This window comes from Somniosus microcephalus, chromosome 8 (genome assembly GCF_052327205.1).
Source record: "Somniosus microcephalus isolate GS21.2 chromosome 8, FLI_Smic_1.0, whole genome shotgun sequence".
Taxonomy (NCBI): domain Eukaryota; kingdom Metazoa; phylum Chordata; class Chondrichthyes; order Squaliformes; family Somniosidae; genus Somniosus; species Somniosus microcephalus.
In genome coordinates this window covers 158,541,575-158,566,225 of record NC_140994.1, presented here as the reverse complement: position 1 = coordinate 158,566,225, position 24,651 = coordinate 158,541,575, and the positions used below count along the sequence as shown (strand labels likewise).

The 24,651-nt window shown below is 41.0% G+C and overlaps 1 protein-coding gene across 3 annotated transcripts; it reads right to left on the bottom strand.

Moving 5' to 3' along the window:
* Positions 1 to 223: 223 nt before the first annotated feature.
* On the bottom strand, positions 224 to 23,679 carry LOC147113888 (clathrin light chain A-like). 3 transcript variants are annotated; one of them, XM_085995280.1, is made up of 7 exons: positions 23,423 to 23,679; positions 10,469 to 10,515; positions 9,221 to 9,338; positions 7,741 to 7,852; positions 4,962 to 5,015; positions 2,506 to 2,582; positions 669 to 780 (listed from the first exon to the last, which is right to left on the bottom strand). In XM_085995280.1, exons 1-6 carry the CDS (start codon positions 23,610 to 23,612, stop codon positions 2,537 to 2,539), a joined length of 567 nt encoding a protein of 188 aa, XP_085851406.1. In that variant the 5' UTR covers positions 23,613 to 23,679; the 3' UTR covers positions 669 to 780; positions 2,506 to 2,536. The 3 variants fall into 3 exon arrangements, with proteins under 3 accessions (XP_085851404.1, XP_085851405.1, XP_085851406.1); XM_085995278.1 differs by lacking the exon at positions 2,506 to 2,582 and having other exon boundaries at positions 224 to 780; XM_085995279.1 differs by lacking the exons at positions 2,506 to 2,582; positions 4,962 to 5,015 and having other exon boundaries at positions 224 to 780; positions 23,423 to 23,678.
* Positions 23,680 to 24,651: the final 972 nt, after the last annotated feature.

The following is a 24,651-nucleotide window of genomic DNA, read 5'->3' as shown; positions in this document are numbered from 1 at the left end:
AAAAGAAAGTCAGTTAAGTACACTGGTACTGAAATGGATAGCCAAAGTTTTCTGGAGATTGCCTTAGGCCAAGAGTTGGAGAATATCTCCAAGAAATCCCCAACCCACCAAAAATTGGCCACAGAAACAGTCTTGGTAAGTCTTTTGGACATTCATATGAATCAACTTCATGCAGTTCAATATTTGTAATGTTTTAAACAGACATTGAATAAGCAAAACAAGGTTTTAATATTTAACTTTTAATGCATAAGTGTAGTCAACATGATTTTTAAACAAGGGCCAATAGATTGCACTCATAATTCATGCATAAATAGTCATGTGATGCAGCACAAGGACAGTGTGGGGATATCAATAATTGAGAAAGTTAAACATTAATGAGATTCAGGAGTGTACAAGGGCAACTGTTTTACCAGCCTGCCCAATAACCCAAGGAATTGGCAGAAACCACACAGTTGAAAAAAAAAATCACTTAAACACATCAGATCTTGTAATTTACACTGGTTTGGTCCAAACAGAAATGACTAACACTCATCCTTTTATTCTAATGGCCGTCAATTTTGTGGGATGCAACTAGAGCTAGTAAGAAAGCCCAGTGTTATGTAGCATGTCTAGCGGACTAAAGGTGACTGCTTAAGTGATATCAGTACAGAACGCATACGTGATACATCCTTCGACTGCTTGCTGGTTTTGGGATTGAAATCACAAAGGCGTGCTACTCGCTCCCATTCTGTTCCAGGTGTATCTTCATTACAATCCTGGACAAAGGCCTCTTCAGCAGCTCTGAAATGATAAGCCACAGATGCAGCAAGATAGTCAATAAGCATCACAGATAGTTCACAATGTATGTCAGACAATGTTTTCAAACAGGACTTGGCTACATGCTGATGTGGATATGTTTACTCCCTACTGCTGGCAACTTCTCAGCTGAAGATTACAAACATTTGCCCCACCTTCTGATGACAATGAATCCTCCTTAGGTACAGTTGCACAGGCAGCAGCAACTATGCTCTGCAGTACCTTACTTAAGCAGCTATTCAACAGATGAGGTTAGACAGGCTACTCATGAGCATGACAGCTGAGCCTACCATTCTTCCACCCCCCCAAAAAAAACATTCCACTTGATGCTCAATAGTATGTTCCAGCAAGGCTTGCCCATAGCAATCAGGAGCAGAAACTCTGGTTGATTCCACCCCTTTAACTTGAGGGATGGAGGCCATTTGTCATACCCCTATTACTACTCCAGCAAGACTAGTTACATTAGTAAAGACCAGGGATTGAATCTAGAACCTTCATGTCTATGGTTTAGTACCAAACCATGTATGACATTTAGCCACAGCCATTACACATAGACTTTGGAGATAGAAATTCAGCTTGCTCTTCCTTAAACCATCAAATGGTCAAAGTGTGCATCAAAATGGTCAAAGTGTGCATCAAAATGGTCAAAGTGTGCATCAGTGTCCAAGGCTTCACATTGATTTTCCAAATAAACTATTCATAGTCAATTGTTGTTCTAATAGGAAAGTTAGCAAGCATGTTCATGGACAGAACTCTCAGCCTGAACAGTTCTGCTGCAGCATTTTTGTTTTTCTGCATGTGCAAACTACAAGTCTTGTCACCAATACATACATCAAGCTTTCCATTGATATAAAACTACCACTTTCCCTACTGAACTGCAACTCATGTCAATATGCAAATTTGTTAAAGTGAATGAAAGGATGGATTGTTGAAGAAATGCAAACTAACATGCCAATCATGTAATTTGATGGAAAACTGAAGTGACATGGTCACTTTTCACAGCCTGGCAACATAATGAAAAAGCAAACAGTGCATTATTAAAATCATGTTTGTTCCTTCTTGAGGTTACATGGAGTTTGAATAATTTTCAGAGCTACAGCTGAAGCAAGTGACTTTTCGCAACACTTCATGCAGCATTTATTGAATTCAATGTCACAGCTTGTCATGGAGAGATTTAAACTCCTGATTCAGTTTCTAGTCCAGTATCAACCACTAACATCTGTACCCATTCTTTCAACTCAGGAATACATAATACTTTTTCTGCAGTCAGAAATTCCACTTTCACAGTTTTCCTTTACCCAAGGGAGCAAGACTTTGCAAGGCAGAATTTGTGTTTCCCTAGATGGAGTACTCAGGCCACAATACCTACCGATTTGGACAAGGACTGGCCAAAACATTATTCAATCAGGATTCAAAAATAAAAAGCTATAAAAAAAATATAGCAACTCCATAGCTCTGGTTTGTAGACAACCAAGAGTATAAACACAAATGCTGTATGGAATTAATTTAGTTTTGTTACTCCACAGAACTAAAAACAAAGCTAAATATCCTTTGTGTCATTACCAGGAGGGTGAAGATCAACTTGGACAGATGTGTCTGAAAGCAGATTATTGAAAGGTTAGACATTTTGGGGCTACAGCGTGAGAACCAAATGAGTGGGTGGAGTTTGATCGAAATATCTTCAAACAGGTCAAGTACATCTTGACTTACACTGTAGTCATTGGACCAGTTACAATATGGATCATGAAGAAATTAAGAGATGAAATGCAGACACGAGTCGTCGAGATCTAAAAAAAAAGAAATTATAGTACCTTTACCGCAAAAGCATTTAAAACTATTAGTTAGAACAGTATCAGAGCCAGTGTCCCAGAATTTGACTTGGTGGTTACTGGCAACTTGAAGCCAAACTGAACTTATTTGGATGTTAGATTTCATGTAGCTCACTGTATGCTCTTGGTTCATCACATGACTTGGCTCTGCTCGAAAACTCCTGCATACAAAAGGCCAGTTCCAAGCAACACCATCGCCATTCGTTATTACTTCAATCTGGACTCAGTATTTTGGGAACACCAAGTAAATGCTTTCAGTTCTGTGCATTCTTTCAGCCCTTTTGCAGCAGGCTTTTAAAATTATTTCTTCAGCTTTATATTGTTGCCAACAGCACGTTCTATCCTTCAGTCTAGATGTTAAGAGTGGTGTGCTCAAACACCAACACTATCCACTTCAGTGTGCATAACTGGTCTTGCTGATTTCTACTTCACCCAAGATGGACAAATACACTGTAAAATTCAAACTAAGGACACTATCACTTTACATGAAGACTTAAATGTCTATTGTATTCAGTCAAGTTAACAAACCATAGGCAACAATACTGCTGGAAAGGATACAATAGAAAATACAAATAGGACAGCCAGCGGTGGTGTTTATCCTGTACATGATCAGTAGTCCTAATCCCATGTGGCCACTGCTCATACCTTCATTCCCTTCTCCCTCAACCACCTTTAACCTTTAAAAGTTGCCATGGTTTCTGCTTCAATCACTAACTCCAGTAGTATGATACAGCCTCACAACCCAGTGTAGAGGTGTTTCTCATGCTCTGTCCCAAATGTATAATCTTAGTGTTGTATCCATGTCTCCTTATTCTATATCCCTCAATCACTGGAAACTGTTTCTATCTATCCTGTCTCATTCTTTTAATGACCTTTAATCTCTGTTCCAATGAAAATAACCCAAATTTCACACCTTTCTTCTCATGAGGGAATGATAACATGCATGCCAGTGAATCTGCACTGCAAGCTTTTACATTGCCTCAACATCCTTCCTATAGCAGGGACCCCAAAACTGCAGTGCTCAAACAGTGGTTTTACCGAGGCTTTATGGAGACTTGCTGTGTAAACTAAGACATGTGGTATTAAGGAATTATAGCAGCATGGTTAGAGAAGTAACGGGATGTTTCCAGATTGGTTAGGCCCCAGGGATCCACACAGACCTTTACACAATGATTTAAACATAAGCACAAGAGGAACAAAGTCTGTTGAGGAAACCAGATCAAAGGGCATGGCAAACCTGAATAAGATAGTTATCTCTCCTTAATTTAAATGTGGCAGAAAAAGCAGTTTGTTAAAAAAAAAATTAAAAAGTGAATTAAGGTTGTAAATGCAGTGAATTTGAAATGGTGGTGGAACTATGATACTAAAAGCACAGACAGCTGAAAGTGCACTATTAACTCAACAGAAGTTCATTTATAGCATGTGCGCTGCATGGGGAAAAAACTACCCAAGTACTCCGCCAACTTTTGGGCGTAAGCATTTCCCCAATCTAGGAATATTTGCAGAATCGATGACTATAGTTATACCTTCCAGCTTGTACAGCACTTCTAGGAGTGCAGGTGCCAGTGAAAGTTAAAAACTGGAAAATGTTAGTCAACTAGATGAGCAGTGTTACTAAAAATTATGAAAAATTCTCCATCTAGGAACACTATTTCCCAGGATTTACATATTCACCATATCAGCATTTAATCCATGCACTTTATTAAATGGACATGTGCACTTGGACAAGATAATACATCATTGAACTTTTGATTGCAAATAAATGCGATAATCACTATGAAGTTTGAACATTGGAATTAGAAAAAGCATGCAAGTACCACCACATTCAATCCCTAGTCCGTACTAAACGAGCTGATTTTAACCAGACTAGTAGCAGATGTTGCAATTGGCCTCAATACCAAGGGGAGGTTAGCTAGTAACTGCTATTGATGATTCAATGACTTCTTCTCAATAGACATGTACATACTTTTCAGAACAGATGCGGTTTGACAGTAAATTAGCTCCAGCACATCTAGTCTCACCTGAAGAGCAGCCCACTTGTGCACTGGGGGCAGTAGTCAGTAAAGACATGAAACCATGTCTTAAATGATTTCCCCTTCAAGAGGGAAGGAACCAAAATCTTGCTACATTGAAAAACCTAGCAGTTACCAAAATAATTGTATTAAAAAGTTGGTTGTGCAAATATTATTGATCAGCCCAACAGTGTGCAAATCTAAGTGCAGACTATGTAAAACATGTTTTAAAGCAGTACCTTTAACTCAAACAGCAAAATGAAGAAATTCTAAAATGTTATAGCACTAACAATTAAAAATGAAGAAAAATAAGTAGCCAACATACACGTAGCCTATCACATCAGCGAAGGACTGTTTGTAGAAAGCTTCGTCAGCGATCCTAGTGCACATGCATGTTAGTCCAGAAAGAGTGAACCGGCGGACCAATGGGAAAGGAGCACAGTAGTTGCAACAGGTGGGTAGAGAAAGGATAAAGAAAAAAGAGGAAGGACAGTGTTAATATTTTTAGTAAAAGTTTGCAGTAGCAAGTATTTCACCTTTGCCTGGAATAAAACTAGGAAAGTAGTTAGAAGTTGAAAGAAACCTCTATTGGAAATCTGCAGTTGAAAATAAGCAAGAGTATTATTAGAGCAATATCTATACTGCTAGTAGCTCTAAGCAAAAGCAATTTTACAAGTCACTAAAGTAGCATTTATTGACTCCATTTTCAATGAATCCACTGTCATTGCATAGTTTCAGAAATGACACTGCACCTAGTTATTTATAAAACACTGTCTTATAAGCATGCTTACATAAACAAAATTGTCAAGACATCCAATAAAAAAAACTGAATTCTATTACAAATTTTACCCAAATGTTACTACTGTAGTATATTCCAATATTGCAAGTAAAGCTCCATTTCAAAAACAAGCATTTCTGCAAATTATAGAATCACAGCACAGGAGGACTATAGTGCCAGCTTTGGACATATGTATCCAATTAATCCTACTTGCCTGCTCTTTCTCCATAGCCCTGCAATTCTTCCTTTTCAAGTACATAGCCTGTTCCCTTTTGAAAGCTACTATTGAATCTGCTTCCACCCTCAGGCAGTGCAGTCCAGATCACAACTCATTGCGTTGAACTTCTAATCTCCCCTCTGGTTCTTCTGCCACAATTAAAGTCATCTACGTCCTCTGGTTACCAACCCCCAGTTCCAATAGAAAGAGTTTCCCCCATCAAAGCCCTTCATAATTTAACACCTCTATCAAATCTCCCTTTAACCTTCTCCACTCGAAGGGAGAACAATCCCAGCTTCCCTAGTTTCTCCACATAACTGAAGTTCATTATCCCAGGTACTATTCAAGCAAATCACCTTTGAATCCTCTAATGTCTTGATATCCTTTCTAAAGTGTGGTGCCCAGAATTGGACAACACGCCAGCTGAAGCCTAACCCAGTGATTTATTAAAGGTTCAGCATAACTTCTTTGCCTCTCTATAAAGAGAAGGACGCCATGTGCTTTAACAGCCTTATCAACTTGTCCTGCCACCTTCAAAGATTTGTGCATGTGTCTTGCCACTTTCAAAGATGTGTATCTGGTTCTGCAAATATCCATAAATGGAAAAAAAGTTCAAATGTTCAGTTAGTATGCAAGGGTATAAAATTGGTTTGCTGAGCTCAGAACACATCTACAAGGTCCACTGTTATGAAAGGATCCAATTGCTAAATGTCAGTATTTGATTGGCTACAGGAATAAACAATGTTTAAGTACTTACATTGCTTACCAAGTAATTTGTTAGTTGCTTAAAGATCATACCTGCAAAGTATCAAGTTTTTAATCTTAGTTTTATTCTACTGTTGTGCAGAAAGGAATAATTCAATTAAGAACATTCAGTGTAGAGACTGGCAAGGGTTATGTAATAACAATCACCAGCACAAAGCAAGAATTTAAAACTTGCATGGATTGTGTAGCTGTTACTCAGAGCAACACCTGCATTTTTGGGATTGAATTCTCTTCCCACTAGAGCAGATGCTTGACCAGCACATGGCAAACAGGAGAAACACATTATGCTGAAGGGTTTAAAAAACTCAATCCATGAAAACAGCTAAAAATAAAACAAACAGTCTGACTAAAAATAAACCCAAGTTTGACTAAAAGCAAAACACATGGAAACTGGAAAAGCTAGTCATTAAGAGTTTTTAAAAAAAATAAAGTGCTTCTCTCCTGACTCGATGATAGTTAGATGCTCTGGAGCAGGCAAGATGGAGGGAAGAGGAAGGATGAATGACCTAAGCAGTATTAGTATTTTTCGCACCAACTTCCCTCAAATATCCCCACCCCAACCACCAAACTAACCATCAGAACCCAAGATAATACAAGCTGCTTTACCCCCCCACTAAGCTTAATCGCTCCAAGTGCAGTTGTGCCAAGCCTAGTCATATCAATGTATTCCTCCTGAACATACACCATGTCATTATATGTATGCAAATGAACACCATCATAAAATGCATGAATATACACCCAAATCCAAAATGATTTTATAATTCTCAATATGCCAATGTACCCTTAATTATACAATGGCTTCATAAATGTGTATTTCTGCATTCATTTTTGCACAGCTTCATAAAATACAAATGTACATGCATATAATGTGATTGTAAGCTCAAGTTGAGGAACTGAACGCAATTTTGTTTTAAGTTATAAACTTCCACTTACTTTAATACAGCCTGTAATTATTAACTTCCACATATACTCTAGATTCAGTATAGCTTGAAGTATTTATCAGATATCCAACATTCTTTTTGGTTAGTTCAGATTATTGCTGTAATAAATCACTAACATTTGAAAACAAATCCACTCAATTAAGCTTCACTCAACTTGTACCTATAACTGGCTTGGTAAGAATGAAATCATTTTATTCTGCAGTTATTCACAAGTTTGGTATACTCAATGGGCAACACATCTAAGTTGCCAATGTTTTACAAGCTACTTTTCACGGACAACAACTTGCTAATTTTGAAGTTATCAGGTATTCTGCAGCCTTTTGCAATTGCAGCACCAGGTTTAAGATTATGTATTTTCTACAGCCAAACTGACAAAAAAAAAAGCAAATATTTTTAGCCATACCTGTTATTCTTCTTTATTTTCTCCAACTGCTCATTCTGTCGAACATACCACTCTTCCAGTTCCTTTCTTGCCTTCTCTTTCCATTCCATTTCTGCTTTTCGAGAAGCAGCATCTAAGGAGATGAAACAATTCTATAGCTGAAGAGCAGTAATAAAAGTACTCCATTTTTACTTATAAAAATGGACATTGGAAACATTAGACAAGTTTGACAACCAATGACTGTACTTCCTACCACTCGATTCCCAGATTGTTTCTCTCCCCATTTCTTGGGCCCAAGTTGATAAATGCATAGGCTTTATTCTCAGTGGTCTTCAATAGAGAGTGCACTCTGAACAATGACCTGCACAAGTTGCACCCAGGGAATACAAAGCCGAAGTTCCAGGGAATACAAAGCACAAACAACTATGCCCACTTTCATGACAAACCCATAAAGATGGCACAAGTGCATAATGGGACAATGGTTTACTGTAAATAAGCCACCTACTTGCATCTGCATTACAAGTTACACATCTACAAGCTTCTGTAAGATGAAACACCTGGCCATCACAATAAATGTCAAATTCTACTTGAATACTCAAGTAATTTTTACAGCCATATTCAGATACTGGCAGAAGCTTCCAAGGCATGGCATAAATTAGTTATATTCTAGATGAACACCTTTTCTTGGTTCTAATAAGCCAATTGTCCTACTTAGCCAAGTCAAGCAAAAAAAACTGAATTCACAAGTCTCCCAAATTCTTTAGTTTTTCCCTATAGGAACTTATTTTTGTAGAATGTAGATAAATTAAGTTGGACATGATCATTTTGGAAAGTGGAGGTTGCCAAATACACTAGACAAAGCCAATTCACAATGGCCCAGATTTTGTGGTCAGCGGCGAAGGGACAGTGCTCGCCACTGACCAAAAAAGCTGTCCACAAATATTTAGCAGGCTCTAAAATGTCGATTTCCCCTATTCTGATGTGACTTTTCAATCTGGCTCCATCTATAGGTGATCTGTGGCATCCAGATATAGTACACCATCAAGCAGGCCAATCAGATTGAATGAATAATTCTCAGACAGCAAACCAGGAAGTAAAAAGCACAGATTACAATTAATTTTTTTAAAAATCTTACAGAAAGCAAGATTGAACATATACATGGGATTATAACTAAATAATAAAATTTTAAAAATCATCCAAATTTTAGTTAATGACAATCCACACACTTCTAAAAAAAAATCCCAAAAAACTAATTTAAGCAGTAATTATGACTTAATATGCTATTAAAACCTCAGTTACACCTCATTCAACAAGCTTTAATGTTTTCACAGCAAATTAACAATTTACCTCTTTCATGGTCATTTTACACAAAACATGTTTACACTTCAAGATGCTCTGCCTTAAAGTAGAAATTACAGGTGGAGACCACATTTTTATTTCATGCTATTGGTTACAAAAAGACTAAGTCAGTGCACAATTTTGTACACAAAATTCATCTTACCAAGATCTTCTAGACGGGTTATCTGCTCTTCTCTCCACTTTCGAATGCTCTCAGGTTCCTGGCTCAAGCGGTCCGCTCGAGCTATTGCTGCATAACTGTCATTTGGACCATTTGACTCCTGCATTAACAGATTACACAAGTACAACTCAATTTCTATTGATGGATCTGCAATTATCAATCCCTGCTTAAATTTACATGAATATGGACAATTCTGTTAAGTGTTTAATCTTCAGGCTATGCTAAAATAAGCATATTAGTACCCAGAACATTGATAGGCCCAATCAGTCTTTTCATTCACTTCATTTTGATGTTTAAAAGGTTTCCTCCCTTAAACTTTAGTCCACCATATGCTGCACCACCACTAAGCTTTGTGACATCAACACAACCACTTGCATAACTTCAAAAGCTGGTCATCGCTATATGTCAGAGTGATTTATGACATCAATGCCCAAGTGATGACATCAATGCCATTATATGAGATCATCCCTTTGCCCATCACAAAGCCTTTTCCTCCTCACCCCCCATTACTTTAATTTTCTTCCAACAACTTCCATGTCTTTCTCTGAAGCTTGATGGAAATGTGCCTCGATAATTCCCACAGCCTGGCACATTGTCTACAATCCTCCCATATTTGAAGTTCATGTCAGTAATTAATCTTATATTTTGTTTACTTTAAAAAAAAGTTGGAAATAAGATGTTTACCACCACAATAGGTTTGATGATTTACAGATACACAGTTCAACCAACATTTGTTATTTGTGCATCTAGGTAAAAGCTTAGTGGACTACTTCTAGAAGTAGATTTATTACAAATTTTAACAGAATCTGAAGCTTTGAAATTACAGCACATCATTGATTCACTGCCAACTTTTTGACCCAAACTCTCAAGTTAAAGGCCCAACCATCAGAATCCAATTTAACAGTGTGCAGCCATACCACTGCATTTAGAAATGGGTTTAATGCCCTGTTTTTGTAACCAGCAAATTTAAGTAAATCAGACACTTCATATTTTCTTGTATCTTCTAGAATGTGAAGAGTAAAATCAGTCAGCTGCATCACAATTTTGCTTAAACTTGCTAACCAAACAATCACATGCTACTATCTCCAGTAGATTACCAACATACAGCAACAAAAATATTTGCTATATTATATAAAAGTACAAAATTAGTGTTGTGTAATCAAGTATACAAAAGGCTTTTTACTTTGGAATTAACATTACTGCGTTTCTTGAAGACATTTCCACACTAACCTGGTACACTTCTCCATTAACTGCAGCCAGGTCCTCTTCCAAACCATCTGAAAAGGGAAAAAAGTCAAATATTTACTGTATAAAAGATGCAATGGAATGCATAATGATATACATCAACTACAATCAGCTTTAAAAGCAAGAGCAACACTATAAAAATTAGAACCTGGTCTATCAGGAGCTTTCCTCTGCCAACTGAGGTACTGAGGTCATACGTACAAGTACTATTTATGAATCAGCATCTGATTATATTACAGCTGATCAAGGCTGCAATGCAAAATTTTATCAAAGCCCACAACAAGATGGTTATTTGGAGGGGGGGGCTAGAAAAATCAAACAGGGATACATCTTCCATGTGCTTTTGTGCAATAGATTTGCCGAACAATGTGATGAAAAGTTAATCACCCGCACATGTCAATTGCCATGGTTCAACTCTATCCCAAAAAGATAATGTAATTTTTTCTTGAAGTCTCAGTATGGAGGAAAGATCAGCAAGTTGTATCAAGCAGACTTAAAATTGGAACCTACTGCACAGCTTGTATTGGCATTGTGAACATGTTGGGCTGTCAGCAAACAGTTACTCTTGCCCATAAACTTTCCATGGGGTTCTGCACTGGAACTTACTGTAAATTAGAGATCCAGAAAGTGCAGCATCCTCTACAAAACATCTGGCAGGACAAGCAACTATACCTCCTTAACCAAATCAGAATAGTTAATGAGCAGCACAGAATCCAAACCAGGAAGTGCCAGAATAGTGAATTCAATGTCAAATCAGGTACAAAGTGAAGTAAAAAGATTGGATGAAGAGGTGACAACACAGGTTTTGTTTTTTTAAATCTCCAAATAATTACGATCTGAAAGAATGAGACTCTGCACTTGTAAAAAAGTTAATTTTCAGCAGTTGTTTAGCAGGAACCAAGACTTACCATGCCGTTAAAAGGGTATTTGCACTGGAATGGACAAGCCTCTACATACATATCAGCTTTTGGAGTAGGGCAACTCAGACAGAAACTTCACGATTTCCACATTTAACTACGCATGTGCAGTCGCCAGAAGTTGCTGTCCAATTTCCAAGAAGGGAACACTGAGCGCTGTTCGCCTCACCATTATTTCTACTGCAAAATCCAGCCCAAACAAAAAAAGTCAGGGGTAGATAGAGGAACAGATATGTAGGCAAATCTCAAGTGTAGAAATAATAAGGTAATATAGTAGGGGATTTCAACTTCCACAATATTAACTGGGATAGTCAGTGTGAAAGGCTTAGAGGGTGCAGAATTCTGCATCCAGGAGAGCTTTTTGAGCCAGCATGTAGAAAGTCCTACAAGAGGGGGCGGTACTGGACCTAATTCTAGGGAATGTAGCCGGGCAAGTGGTAGAAGTGTCAGTAGGAGCATTTTGGTGACAGTGACCATAATTCGGTGAGATTTAAGGTAGTCATGGAAAAGGACAAAGATGGACCAGAAATAAAGGTTTAAATTGGGGGAAGGCTGATTTTAACATAAGGCAGGATCTGGCCAAAGTGGCCTGGGATCAGCTACTTGGAGGAAAATCCACATCAGAGCGAGAGCGCACCAACAAGTCCAGGGAACCCTGGATGTTAAGGGATATACAAGAATGGATTAGGGAAAAAAAGGAGGCTTTTGGCAGATACAAAGGACTAAACAGTAGAAACCCTAAAAAAGAGTGAAGAGGGGGAATGAAGAAACACTGGCAGGCAAAATAAAAGGAAAATCCCAAGGTGTTTTATAAGTATAATAACACAAGAGGATAATCAGGGAAAGAGTAGGGCCCATTAGGGACCAAAGTGGCAATCTGTGTGTAGAGCCAGAAGATGTAGGTAAGGTTTTAAATGAATATTTTGCATGTGTTCACTATGGAGAAGGACAATGTAGGCATAGAAATCAGGCAGGGGGATTGTGATAAACTTGAACAAATTAGTATGGGGGGGGGGGGGGGGGGGGAAGGTACTAGTGGTTTTAGCAGGCTTAATAAAAGTGGATAAATCCCCAGGCCCAGACGAGATGTATCCCAGGCTGCTGTGTGAGGCAAGGGAGGAGATTGCAGGGGCTCAGACACAAATTCAGAACCCCTCTGACCACGGGAGAGGTGCCAGAGGACTGGGGGACAGCCAACATAGTACCATTATTCAAGGGTAGTAGGGTTAAGCCAGGGAGCCTAACATCAGTGGTAGGGAAATTAGAAAATTGACAAAATTAGTCTCCACTTGGAGAGGCAAGGATCAATCAAGGATAGTCACATGGCTGTGTCACGGGGGAGATCATGTCTAACCAATTTGGTTGAATTTTTCAAGGGGGTGACTAGGTGTGTGGATGAGGGTAGTGCAATTGATGTAGTCTACATGGACTGCAGTAAGGCTTTTGACAAAATCCCACATGGGAGACTGGTCAAGAAGGTAAGAGCCCATGGGATCCAGGGAAATTTGGCACATTGGATCCAAAATTGTCTTAGTGGCAGAAGGCAGAGGGTGATGGTCGAAGGTTGTTTGTGACTGGAAGCCTGTGTCCAGTGGTGTACTGCAGGGATCGGTGCGGGGTCCCCTGCTGTTTGTAGTATACATTAATGATTTAGATATGAATGTAGGAGGTATCAGTAAGTTTGCAGATGACATGAAAATTGGTGGAGTGGTAAATAGCAAGGAGGGAAGCCTCAGGCTACATGACAATAGACAGATTGGTCAAATGGACAGAAGTGGCAAATGGAATTCAACCCTGAAAAGAGAGAGGTGATGCATTTTGGGAGGACTAACAAGGCAAGGGAATACACAGGACCCTAGGGAGGATCAGAGGGACCTTGGTGTGCATGTACATAGATCCCTGAAGGCAGGAGGACAGGTAGATAAAAGGTGGTTAAAAAGGCATATGGGATACTTGCCTTCATTAGCCAAGGCATAGAATACAAGAGCAGGGAGGTTATGATGGAGCTGTACAAAACACTAGTTAGGCCACAGCTGGAATACTGTGCGCAGTTCTGGTCACCACACTATAGGAAGGATGTGATTGCATTGGAGAGGGTGCAGAGGAGATTCACCAGGATGTTACCTGGGCTGGAGTGCTTCATCTATGGAGAGACTGGGGTGGTTTTCCTTGGAGCAGAGAAGGCGGAGGGGGGACCTGATTGAGGTGTACAAAATTATATGGGGCATAGATAGGGTAGATGGAAAGGAACTTTTCCCCTTAGTGGAGGGATCAATAACCAGGGAGCATAGTTTCAAGGTAGGGGGCAGGAGGTTTAGAGGGGATTTGAGGAAAAACTTTCACCCAGAGGGTGGTTGGAATCTGGAACTCTACCTGAAAAAGGGTGGTAGAGGCAGGAACCCTCAACATTCAAGCATTTAGACGAGCACTTGAAATGCCATAGCATACAAGGCTATGGACCAAGTGCTGGAAAATGGGATTAGAATAGATAGGGCTTGATGGCCGGCGCAGACCCGATGGGCCTCTGTGCTGTATAACTGACTCAATAGCTTATCAGTATTGGTCTACTGATGTGAATGCTCATTTGCACTAGACTATCTAAGCCTTTGGAAATACATTAGGTTTTTAGGATGCTGAATTAATGAATCATTGTTTCTCTGAAGGAAGAAGCAAGTAAAAATATGTCAGCAAATGGTATGCAACTGCAAACAAAGAACTCTAATAAGTTGAAATTTCAAGACAATGATTATTGCTCAACTGTGTCCAAAATACAACTAAATATTAATAGCTGGATCTAGAGGTCATGTGTTCAGAACACAATCTAATATCTATTGGAGGTGTTCTAATATGTAGCTGGTGCCAACAAGACACTCATTAAATTATTTAAGTAAGATAGCTACATTTCATTCTGGGAGGTCAAGAAAAAAGCTCAAGTTTCTGATGCCATTCCAAAGTGGAATCGGTTAGTTCCATTTCAAGTATTTTGGCAAGTTCAGGATGGAATTTCCTTGATCTTATTTATGCCAGTTTCCACACCAATCTTTCCAATGGCAATGTATACCAAAATTTCCCGAGAATGTCTAGCATATGCCGGAACATAAAACAGCGTAAAACAAGTGATGTCAGCATAAATAACTGGGCACGAGGAAAGTGTGGAACATGCACCATCTTCTTGCTTGACATTATGAAAATTAATGTTTGAAGTCAGCAAACCATCCTTTATCCACATTGAGCACAGCATGTTTAAGAAAATGCAACTGGGGAAGATTTTCTCTTAATGGAACAGATTCTGATGCCACATAAAACAGAAAACCTTAAAATATCACTAAAAAACACCAGAAATACTGACTTTGGCTTCTGCTGCACAAAAATCTTGAGCATAAATTTATAACTCATTCTGATGTTACTTTTTTTGGGGGGTGGTGGGGAGAAAAGGAAAAGAGTTATGTTAATGAGCTGAGTGGGATATACTCATTTAATAATTCATTAGATAAAGGTTAGTGCCAGAGGATAGCTAACATAACACCTATATTTAAAGGGGGATAGAACACGTCCAAGGAATTAGATCAGTCAGCTTAACATCGGTGGTAGGAAAAATAATGGAATTCCTACTAGGAGAATAGAACGTCTAGAAACAAAAATAATGAATAGTCAGCATGGATTTCAAAAGGGAAAATCTTGACCAACCTCATTGTCTACTCTGTTACCTCTTCAAAAAATTCAATGGTAATGCAGTAGATGTAATTTATCTAAATTTTCAAAAGGCCTTTGATAAAGGTACCCCATCATAGGCTAATGAATAATGTCAGAATGCAGAGTCAGGGACAAGTAGCAGAATGGATTGCTGGCTGGCTTCAAGACAAGGCAGAGAGTGGGAGTAAAGGGTAGCTATTCAGTGGCAGAAGGTGGGTAGTGGTGTTCCACAAGGATCAGTGCTGGGACCACAGCTGTTGGCAATTTATGTTAACGATTTAGACTTTGGAACCAAAAACAATTCCTAAATTTGCAGATACCACCAAATTTGGGAGGGACTGCAACAAATTACAGGAGAACATTAATAAACTTGCAGAATGGGCAAATACAGGAAACTTTCGTTTAACCGGAGGTTAAATGTCCGGAAAGCTCTATCTACCGGCAAAATTCAGGAGCAGTTTCCTAGAAGTTATTTTACTCTTTTTTTTTCCAAGTCAGGCTCTGCAAGGTCTAGCTGAAGCTGTTGCTTAGCTACAGAGACACTTTTAAGCTGCAGCCAACTGTTTTGAAGCTGTTGCTAGGCAACAGGGTTTGTTGATTCACACGGAGCTCAAAAGCTCCGTATGTTTTAACATTAGCGCTGGTTTCTACGGCAGTTTTGATGGTACGGCACCAGCTCGGTCCCGTCAGTGCCGGATACCAGAAAGTTTCCTGTAATTGGCAAATGAAGTTCAACACAGATAAATGAGGTATTCCATTTTGATGGGAAGAATAGGGAGGTCACATCACTTGGAGGGTCCAAGTTTAGGTGGGGAGAGGAACAAAGGGATCTAGAGTACAAATACACATCACTAAAAGTTGCAACACAGGTTAGCAAGGCCATAAAAAAGCAAACCAAGCACTAGGGTTTATTTCTAGAGGGATAGAATTGACTAGTAGCGAAGTTATGCTAAACCTGTATCGAACCTTGCAGTACTGCATACAGTTCTGGTTGCCATATTATAAAAAGGATAGAGGCACTGGAGGGTGCAGAGAGAATAATAAATATATATATATGGATGGACAGGCTGGGTCTTTTATCTCTTGAAAAAAGGCCGAGGGGGTGACCTAAGAGGTCTTTAAAATTATGATTGAAACATACGAATCTCATGATCAGCCATGATCTCACTGAATGGCAGAGCAGGCTCAAGGGCCAAATGGCCTACTCCTGCTCCTATCTTTTATGTATCTATCAAGATCCCGAGGGGTCTTGACAGGGGAGAGAATGTTTCCTCTTGTGGGAGAATCTAGAACTAGGGTCACTTTTAAAAATAAGGGGTCGCCCATTTGAAAGAGAGAAATTCTCAGAGGGTCATGAGTCTTTTTCTCAGGACGGTGGAAGCAGTCTTTGAATATTTTTAAGGCAGAGGTAGATTCTTGGTAAGCAAGGGGGGGGGGGTGAAAAGTTATCGGGGTAGGCAGGAATGTAGAGTAATCAGATCAGCCATGATCTTACTGAATGGCGGAGCAGGCTCGAAGGGCCTAGTGACCTACTCCTGCTCCTAATTTGTATGTTCGTATGAAATGTTTTGATAGTGTGGATACAGAGAATGTTTCCACTTGTGGGGAAGAGCATAACTAGAGGCCAATATAAGATAAATAGTCACCAAGAAATCCAATAGGGAATTCAGAAGAAACTTCTTTACCCAGAGTGGTGAGAATGTGGAACTCGCTACCAGAGGGAGTGGTTGAAGTGAATAGTATAGATGCATTTAAGGGGAGGCTGGACAAGCATGAGGGAGAAGGGAAGAGAGGGTTACGCTGATAGGTTTAGATAAGGAAAGACAGGAGGCTCTAGTGGAGCAAAAACATTGGAATGGACTGGTTGCGCTGTATAGCCCATGTAATCACTTGAGTTGATCTAAAGGCAATTAGGAGGGGTGCCAAAAAGTGGGTTTTAAAGGAAGGTAGAGATTAGGGCTTAGGTGGCTGAAGGCACTGCTGCTAATGGGGGGGGGGGGGGGGGTAAAAAAGGAGAAAGAGAATGCACGCACAAGAGGCCAGAGCCAGGAAGAGTGTATGGCAGGCAGGGCTAGAACAGTTGAGATGGAGGGCTGCAGGAACATGAACTCAAGGGTGAGAATTTAAAATTGGAGGTGTTGCCCAGGAGGGGGGGGGGGGGGGGGGGGGGAAGGAAATTGGAGCCAATGGAGGTCAGCAAGGACAGGAGTAATGGGTGAGCGTGACAGATACTGGCACAGTTTGAGGATTTGACGTTTACATAGCATGGACTATAGGATGCCAGCCAGCAGAGCATTGGAATAGTAGAATCTGGAGGTGACAGAGGCACACAAGGGCTTCAGCAATAAATGAGCAGAGGCAAAGGCAGGCAATGTTAGGCTTGTGTGACAATATGGGGTCAGAAGCTTAGATTGTGAATGTTCTGCTTCAACCCAAAAAAGGTGGCCATAAGGAGGATGGAACTGAATCAGTGGCAAGGCTAGAATCTCAGCAGGGGCTGCAGACAATGGCTTTGATCGTGCCAAAATTGGAGGGGGACAAGGGTGATTGAGAGGTATAGATGGGTGCCGAGTTAGAAGCAGACACACCCCCCCACCCCAGTATATGTCTTTAGATGAAGTAGCCAAGGGGCAATGTACAGATAAGGGAGAGGATGGTACCAAGCACAGACCCTTGAACAAGGCAACAATGCTGGGGCAGGAGAAGCTATTGACACAGATGCTCTAGCTATAATTGGATTGTTAAGAATGGAACCAAGTGAGAACAGTCCCATTGAGTTGGACAATGGGAGAGGCACTAGAAGGGGAGGATATCACTACTTCAATTTCATTAGCTATTTCTTTTTTTAAACTCCATTTTACAGGTTTGAGCTGAAAAATAAGTATAAAGAATGCTGCATTACAATCCATGGGAACAGGTTTAGTGATTCAACTTTAATATCTATTACAGCAGGCCAAATACTGTACTTCCAAAGCACAGCTTTTTCTCCAAGACCATAAAGCACATCAGGTCCAATATATTATTGAACATTACCAGATATGTGTTTCATGGTATGCTCTCTTCCACAACAGGGAATGTGTCAGAGTCAGGGATTAACCAAAGAATTCACCAAGTGTTTGGGTAAATGCCTTGTTTTGCACAAAAATAATAAATTGCAGGACAAGAGTATTACAGTTTAAACTCTTTTAATGAAGCATCAAGTCTGGGCTTACTCATCAGTACAGCCCCGTGTGGACAAGATCGAGTCAGGACCCCCTGGGTCTTCTAAACCATAGCAGTCCTTAGATGCCTGCAGGCCAATGGCAACTCAGCATGTGAATATAAAAAGTATTCCTTACAGATGCCGCAGGCCAATGATAAATCAATATGCAAATGTTACAGTAAACACCACCCTTAGTAGGAAACAGGCTTAACTTGCGCAGGTAGTGGATCAACAGATGTGGGGAAAACAGTTAAAAAAATAGCAAAACAAATTAAACAGCTACCACCCACTTTCACTTCACCAAAATTCAACTACTCAACTAGAATTCCAGTATGCTAAATAGATGGAAAAACACTAGTTTCCTAAAGCAAATAAGAGAGCACATGCCCACAATAGTTCAGTGGGTAAATAGTGAAAAGCCAGAATGACTACAACCCAGGTTTTGGTCAGTGCTAGGTTAGCTGATATCAGCCAGGGCAGTAGGACTATAGTTGACTATATATCCCTGGTTTGGAGAGGGAAGAAAATTCACCCCAGATTGCTCTTCAACAGCCCTTGATGGGAAGTATGTCAGATGAGGATATGCTCAGCATTAATGACGTTTTATTTGTCAAATAGCTACTGGTACTTGTGTAACCATACCCAAAGATACAGGACTGCCTCTAGGAACAAACTAGGGCAAGGGCAGAAATGCAAAAAAGCTCACAAAATGAAATTTATGTTGAAGGGAGAGAGTGGGTAAACTAAGCAACAATGGTTGCCTTCATTATTGATCTACCTACAGGAATGTTGTCAATGACAGGTTATTCATCCTCATGGCCTGGAGGATGAAAGAATGGTACAGGAAACTCTTTGGTATCCGGCACCAAGATGGTGCCGGTTGATTAAAAATTCCAGATGACAAGAGGGTTATCTACCGAGGCTATTTTTAACAAACAAAAATTTTTTAAATCAAGAAATGTGCAGTATACAGTCATTGGGTACTCACCTACAGAATGTTGTGTTAAATGGATGGTGGAAGATGCTTGATTAAGTACAGTACTGCCAGTTGAGGGTAATCCATAACTAATTACTTAACAGTAAAACAAAACTTACAGTAAACAGAAAAATGTCAGTTCAGAAGAGACTACCGGCAGCGCGAGAGAGTCAGACTCCTGTTACTGAGGTGTTCGGACTTCCGACAGCACCAAGAAGCAGAGTAGTGGCAGTTTGGAGAACTATCCCCACTAACTCGGCCACCGCGGGAGACTCGAACTCAGACTCGGCAACATTTCCGGTTATTGTGGTGTTGTTTTCAGAGTATGAATTTTGCTGGTTAAGAGAGAATTCTGGATATTTAGGTGCCGTTTAAACGAGTTTCCTGTAATGCAATACAGAACTGATGGAGCAGGCAGGAAAAAAAGCAGCTATTGTACAGAATAGCAATCTGGGTTCATTCTTGCTTAGTTATTACAGATTTTTAAAACTATTGCATCAATTCCAGCATAAATGAAAACACTCAGCTTTATTCTGCCAAATTGGCAAACCCAACCTTCACTTTCCTCTACTGCATCGTAACATGCTAATTTCAATAAAACAAGGCACTCGCAGGGAGTCAAGTTCAAGTACTGTCTGAGGTGAAGCAGTGTGAAAGGGTGGGAGGGTAATTGGAGGGCATGCAGGCACAATGCAGCTCCATCACTTTACAACCAAGTTTACATAGGCAATTTCCATTTTAAATATGGACATACAAATTTATAATGAAAAAAATTGACAGGAAGGGTGCGCAGCTGCAAGACTACCAATGTATTAAATATAGAGCACCAGTGGATCTCGGTGTTGCTCATCAGATTGCATTGAATGTTGTATTCTATAGTCCGCTGTTAATTGTACTCCTTTAAAGGGCACAAAGTCTAATCATTAAATAAACAGATTTAGATCACAGAGTTTAAGTGCTTGGTCAGTGAACTGAAAGTTGGGAGCTAATCATTTCTGGCAAACTGAACAGCACAAAATTTAGCATTTTGCTTCTGTAACAGTGACATCTGCACACATTATATACATACACATCAATAAAAAAAGGTAGCTTGCCATTGAAAAAAATTAAATCCACATAAACAAAGCCAGAATTCAATTATTTAAAATCTGCTACCTGATCATTGCACAATTGTTTTGGAAGCAGTGCAGGGTATATCTCTATTCTGCTAATTGAAACTTATAGCAGTTCAAGTCCCACAGACAGACCCATGGGGAGAGGGAGTTAATGATTACCTCTTGGTATAGATTTTGCTGTGCAAAAAAGGCAGGACACTCCATTTATTCTACTGGTGAGGAAGATCTGGTACAATTTTCAATTCATGAATTAGAAGTCTTCCTTTAATAAACTCACTATTCCAGCATTATAATGTGGATGAATGAGAAGTTATCCACTTTAGTGGCAAAAACAGGCAGGCAGATTATTTGAATGGCAATAGATTGGGAGAAGGGGAAGTGCAAAGAGACCTGGGTGTACTTGTGCACCAGTTGCTGAAGGTAAGCATGCAGGTGCAGCAGGCGGTTAAGAAAGCAAGTGGTATGTTGGCCTTCGTAGCAAGAGAGTCCGAGTACAGGAACAAGGATGTCTTGCTGCAGTTGTACAGGGCCTTGGTGAGACTGCACCTTGAGTATTGTGTGCAGTTTTGGTCACCTTATCTGAGGAAGGACGTTCTTGCCATGGAGGGAGTACAGCAAAGATTCACCAGGCTGATGCCTGGGATGGCAGGAATGACGTATGAGGAGAGATTGTGTCGATTGGGCTTATACTCACTGGAGTTTAGAAGATTGAGGGGGATCTCATCGAAACCTATAAAATTCTGTCAGGCCTGGACAGACTAGATGCAGGAAGGATGTTTCCGATGGCCAGGGAGTCCAGGACCAGGGGTCACAGTCTAAGGCCAGTTCATTAAATATATTCAAGAAGGAGTTACATATATTTCTTCAGGCTAAAGGGATCAAGGGATCTGGGGAGAAGGCAGGGACAGAGTACTGAATTTGGATGATCAGCCATGATCACATTGAATGGCCTACTCCTGCGCCTATCTTCTAGGTTTCTATTTCATATCCATTATGGACCAATGGCTAAGTATAATGAGACTTTAAAATGTTTCAGTAAATGCACAAACCAGTGAGCCATAAGAACATAATAGGAGCAGGAATAGGCCAAACAGCCCCTCAAGCCTGCTCCACCATTCAAGATAATTGCTGAACTTCTACATCAACTCCACTTTCCTTCTCTATCCCCATATCCCTCGATTCCCCCCGTCTGAATATACATACAATGATGGTCTTGGGTTCTAGTGCTGACTGAATCTAAATCAGTGGGAACAATTAACTTTAGTGTATCGGGGGAGAAATAAAGACAGGGTTTCTACATGATTCACTATTCAGTTACCCTGCTGTAAACATGGAAGAGAAGGCTGGAGGGATCACAGGTCAAGCCAAATCAGATTTTAACTTCACATATGGTTGAGCAAGGTATCGGTCAGCTGCCACCACCACAGAACTTCCTAGTACATCAAAGCTTAAAGAATTTGAATTGAAGCATTGCAACATGTAATTTGATAAGTAGTCAACTACATATGAAACAAGTATTAAAGGTTCATATACATTTTAAAATAAGTATTTTTCCAATTGGCAAATCCAGCTAAAACAGCTTAAACATTTAACTACAATTAATAATGCAAACTGTGCATGGAAGGCTAGACAAACTGGCAATCAAGATAGTAGACAAGCGATCCAGCACAATAAAAAGTTTTCAAACACTTCATATGAAATAAAATATTTACATTTATTTGAATGATACAAGTTCTACATCACCCCCTTCAAAAGTTTGGGATATTTTGTGAATTTGGCAAGAAGGGGCAAAATACAGCAGCGGAAACCCTACAGTATATATTTTATACAGGGTTAGCATGGTTAACCCTTCAACTGGATGAAATAGTAATGAAGAAATTGTTTTCTATTAACCATTTTCTTAATTGGGGTTTATGGTCTTATTTACTTCATGTGCCTTTTTAGGGTTACAAACATCAACCCCCAAATCTTTACTCTTTCCCCCCCCCCCCCTCAAAATGTAATTACTTCTTTAAAACCAAAATGTACTACTTCACATACTGCCACTGAATCCAGCCACTTTACGTATTCCACCATCTTATCAATACCCACTGAAGCGTCCTTTAGTCCTCAATTATTTATCGTATCTCCTATTTTAGTAGTCAACAAATTTAAGTCAATCAATTTACAACAATTTTAGGTAGCGTCTAATCACAAAAGCAGGGATAATTCAGCAGGATCGCTTACTGTGACAATTGATGGTTGAAAATTTAAACAAAGTCATGAGAAAAGGCTCTACCGCGCTCTCTCAACAGGGGAAGTGATTTGCTTGCATAAGTCACTGCACCAAATCAGGTGCAGACAGTGTGCGCTAAAGGTCACGAATCTGTTGTCACCAGCGGAGAAAATGCTGAAAGGGAATGTTAGTGCATTGCCATTGAACACGTTTAAAATTAAACGAAGTGCAGAATCAGCATCCTGTATAAAATTCTCAGGATTCAAAATTACAAAGCACAAGTAAATTTGCTCCGGGACGCCTACAGACTTGAGGTTACGCGGGGATCATGACAAAACTGGAAGTACTGAAGTTATTCTTCCATCGGTGACAGATGCATAATTAAAAACATTCTAAGCAGCGCCAAAGCGGAAAGTCAGGAAGGGTGAACAGGAACACAGCCACAAACTCTACAGAAGGCGATGTCATCTAGACCGATGACGCTGCGATATTCAACACTTCCCAGCTCAACTTGCTAACGGCTATGCGGCGGGTTGAGGGGCCGAAGGCTGCGAGTCCACCTCGGCGGCACAGACCGCTCTCCCGTCTCGGGCAAGTTCCCAACTGGAGTCGCTCCAGTGACACTGCCCGGTTTACACCCAGTCTAAACAGGGCAAATACTGAAATCAGTGGAAAAACCGGAAGAACCCAGAGAAAGATAGCGCAGCTGTCCGACACCGGCATCCAACCACCGGCTCCCTATGGCTCGACAACAGGCCCGGGACCAGCAACAAGCGCGACTCCACCGCAGGCCCAGCCCGGCAGGCGCGCCCCGCGCTCACCTCCAACGTCGTCCGAGTGCGGCTGTAAGGCAGGCGGCACCTCCCCCCCGTCCAGGATGCTGAACCCTTCATCGTTCTCGATACCGGCGATCTCACTCTCCTGCTGTGCGAGAAAGGCGGCGGCGGGGTCCTCCTCAGCACTACCCGTGGTGCCGTTGTCGGAAGAAAAGAAACCAAAATCTTCCGCCATCTTCAGCTGGTTCCTGCCACTGAGCGCAACCGGAAGGCAATAACGGCACACCGGAAACTACTTCAGCCCCCTTACGTCACCTTTATAGAACGGCCGCGCAAAAGCCCCGCCCCTCCACCACGTGACCACCACCTCCTCCCCAAAGCCCCGCCCCTCCACCACGTGACCACCACCTCCTCCCCAAAGCCCCGCCCCTCCACCACGTGACCACCACTTCCTCCCAAAGCCACGCCCCTCCACCACGTGATCACCACCTCCTCCCCAAAGCCACGCCCCTCCGCCACGTGACCCCACCCAGCAAGAAAGCCCCGCCCCCCCCCCCCGCCACGTGACCCCCAGCGCCCGCCCAAACTCCTTCAGAGACCGGTGGGCGCCGCGGGGACTGGAGTGTATCAGCTCCCCGGTCGATGCAATTTTAATTTGATTTGATAAGTTTTATTTAAAGTTCTTTTAAGTTACAGTTATTTCGTACAACAAAAAGAGGCCTGCCCAAAGCCCGGCCCCTCCGCCACGTGACCCCCACCTCCTGCCTAAAGCCCCGCCCTTCTGGCACGTGACCCCCACCTCCTGCCCAAAGCCCCGCCCCTCCACCACGTGACTCCCACCTCCTGCCCAAAAGCTACATTCCCTGAACAAGTGAAGATGATCAGGAAGCTTGGATATCACATCACCAACATGAAGAAACTGGCACCCCTGCCTTGTAGAAACATAGCAGATAGGAGCAGGAGTAGGCCATTCGGCCCCTCGAGCCTGCACCGCCAGTAAATGTGATCACGGCTGATCATCCAAACTCAGTACCCTGTCCCTGCTTTCTCCCCATATCCCTTGATCCCTTTAGCCTTAAGAAATATATCCAACTCCTTCTTGAATATATTTAATAACTTGGCCTCAACTGCCTTCTGTGGTAGAGAATTCCACAGGTTCACCACTCTCTGGGTGAAGAAATTCCTCCTCATCTCAGTCCTAAATGGCTTACCCCTTATCCTTAGACTGTGACCCCTGGTTCTGGACACCCCCACCATCGGGAACATCCTTCCTG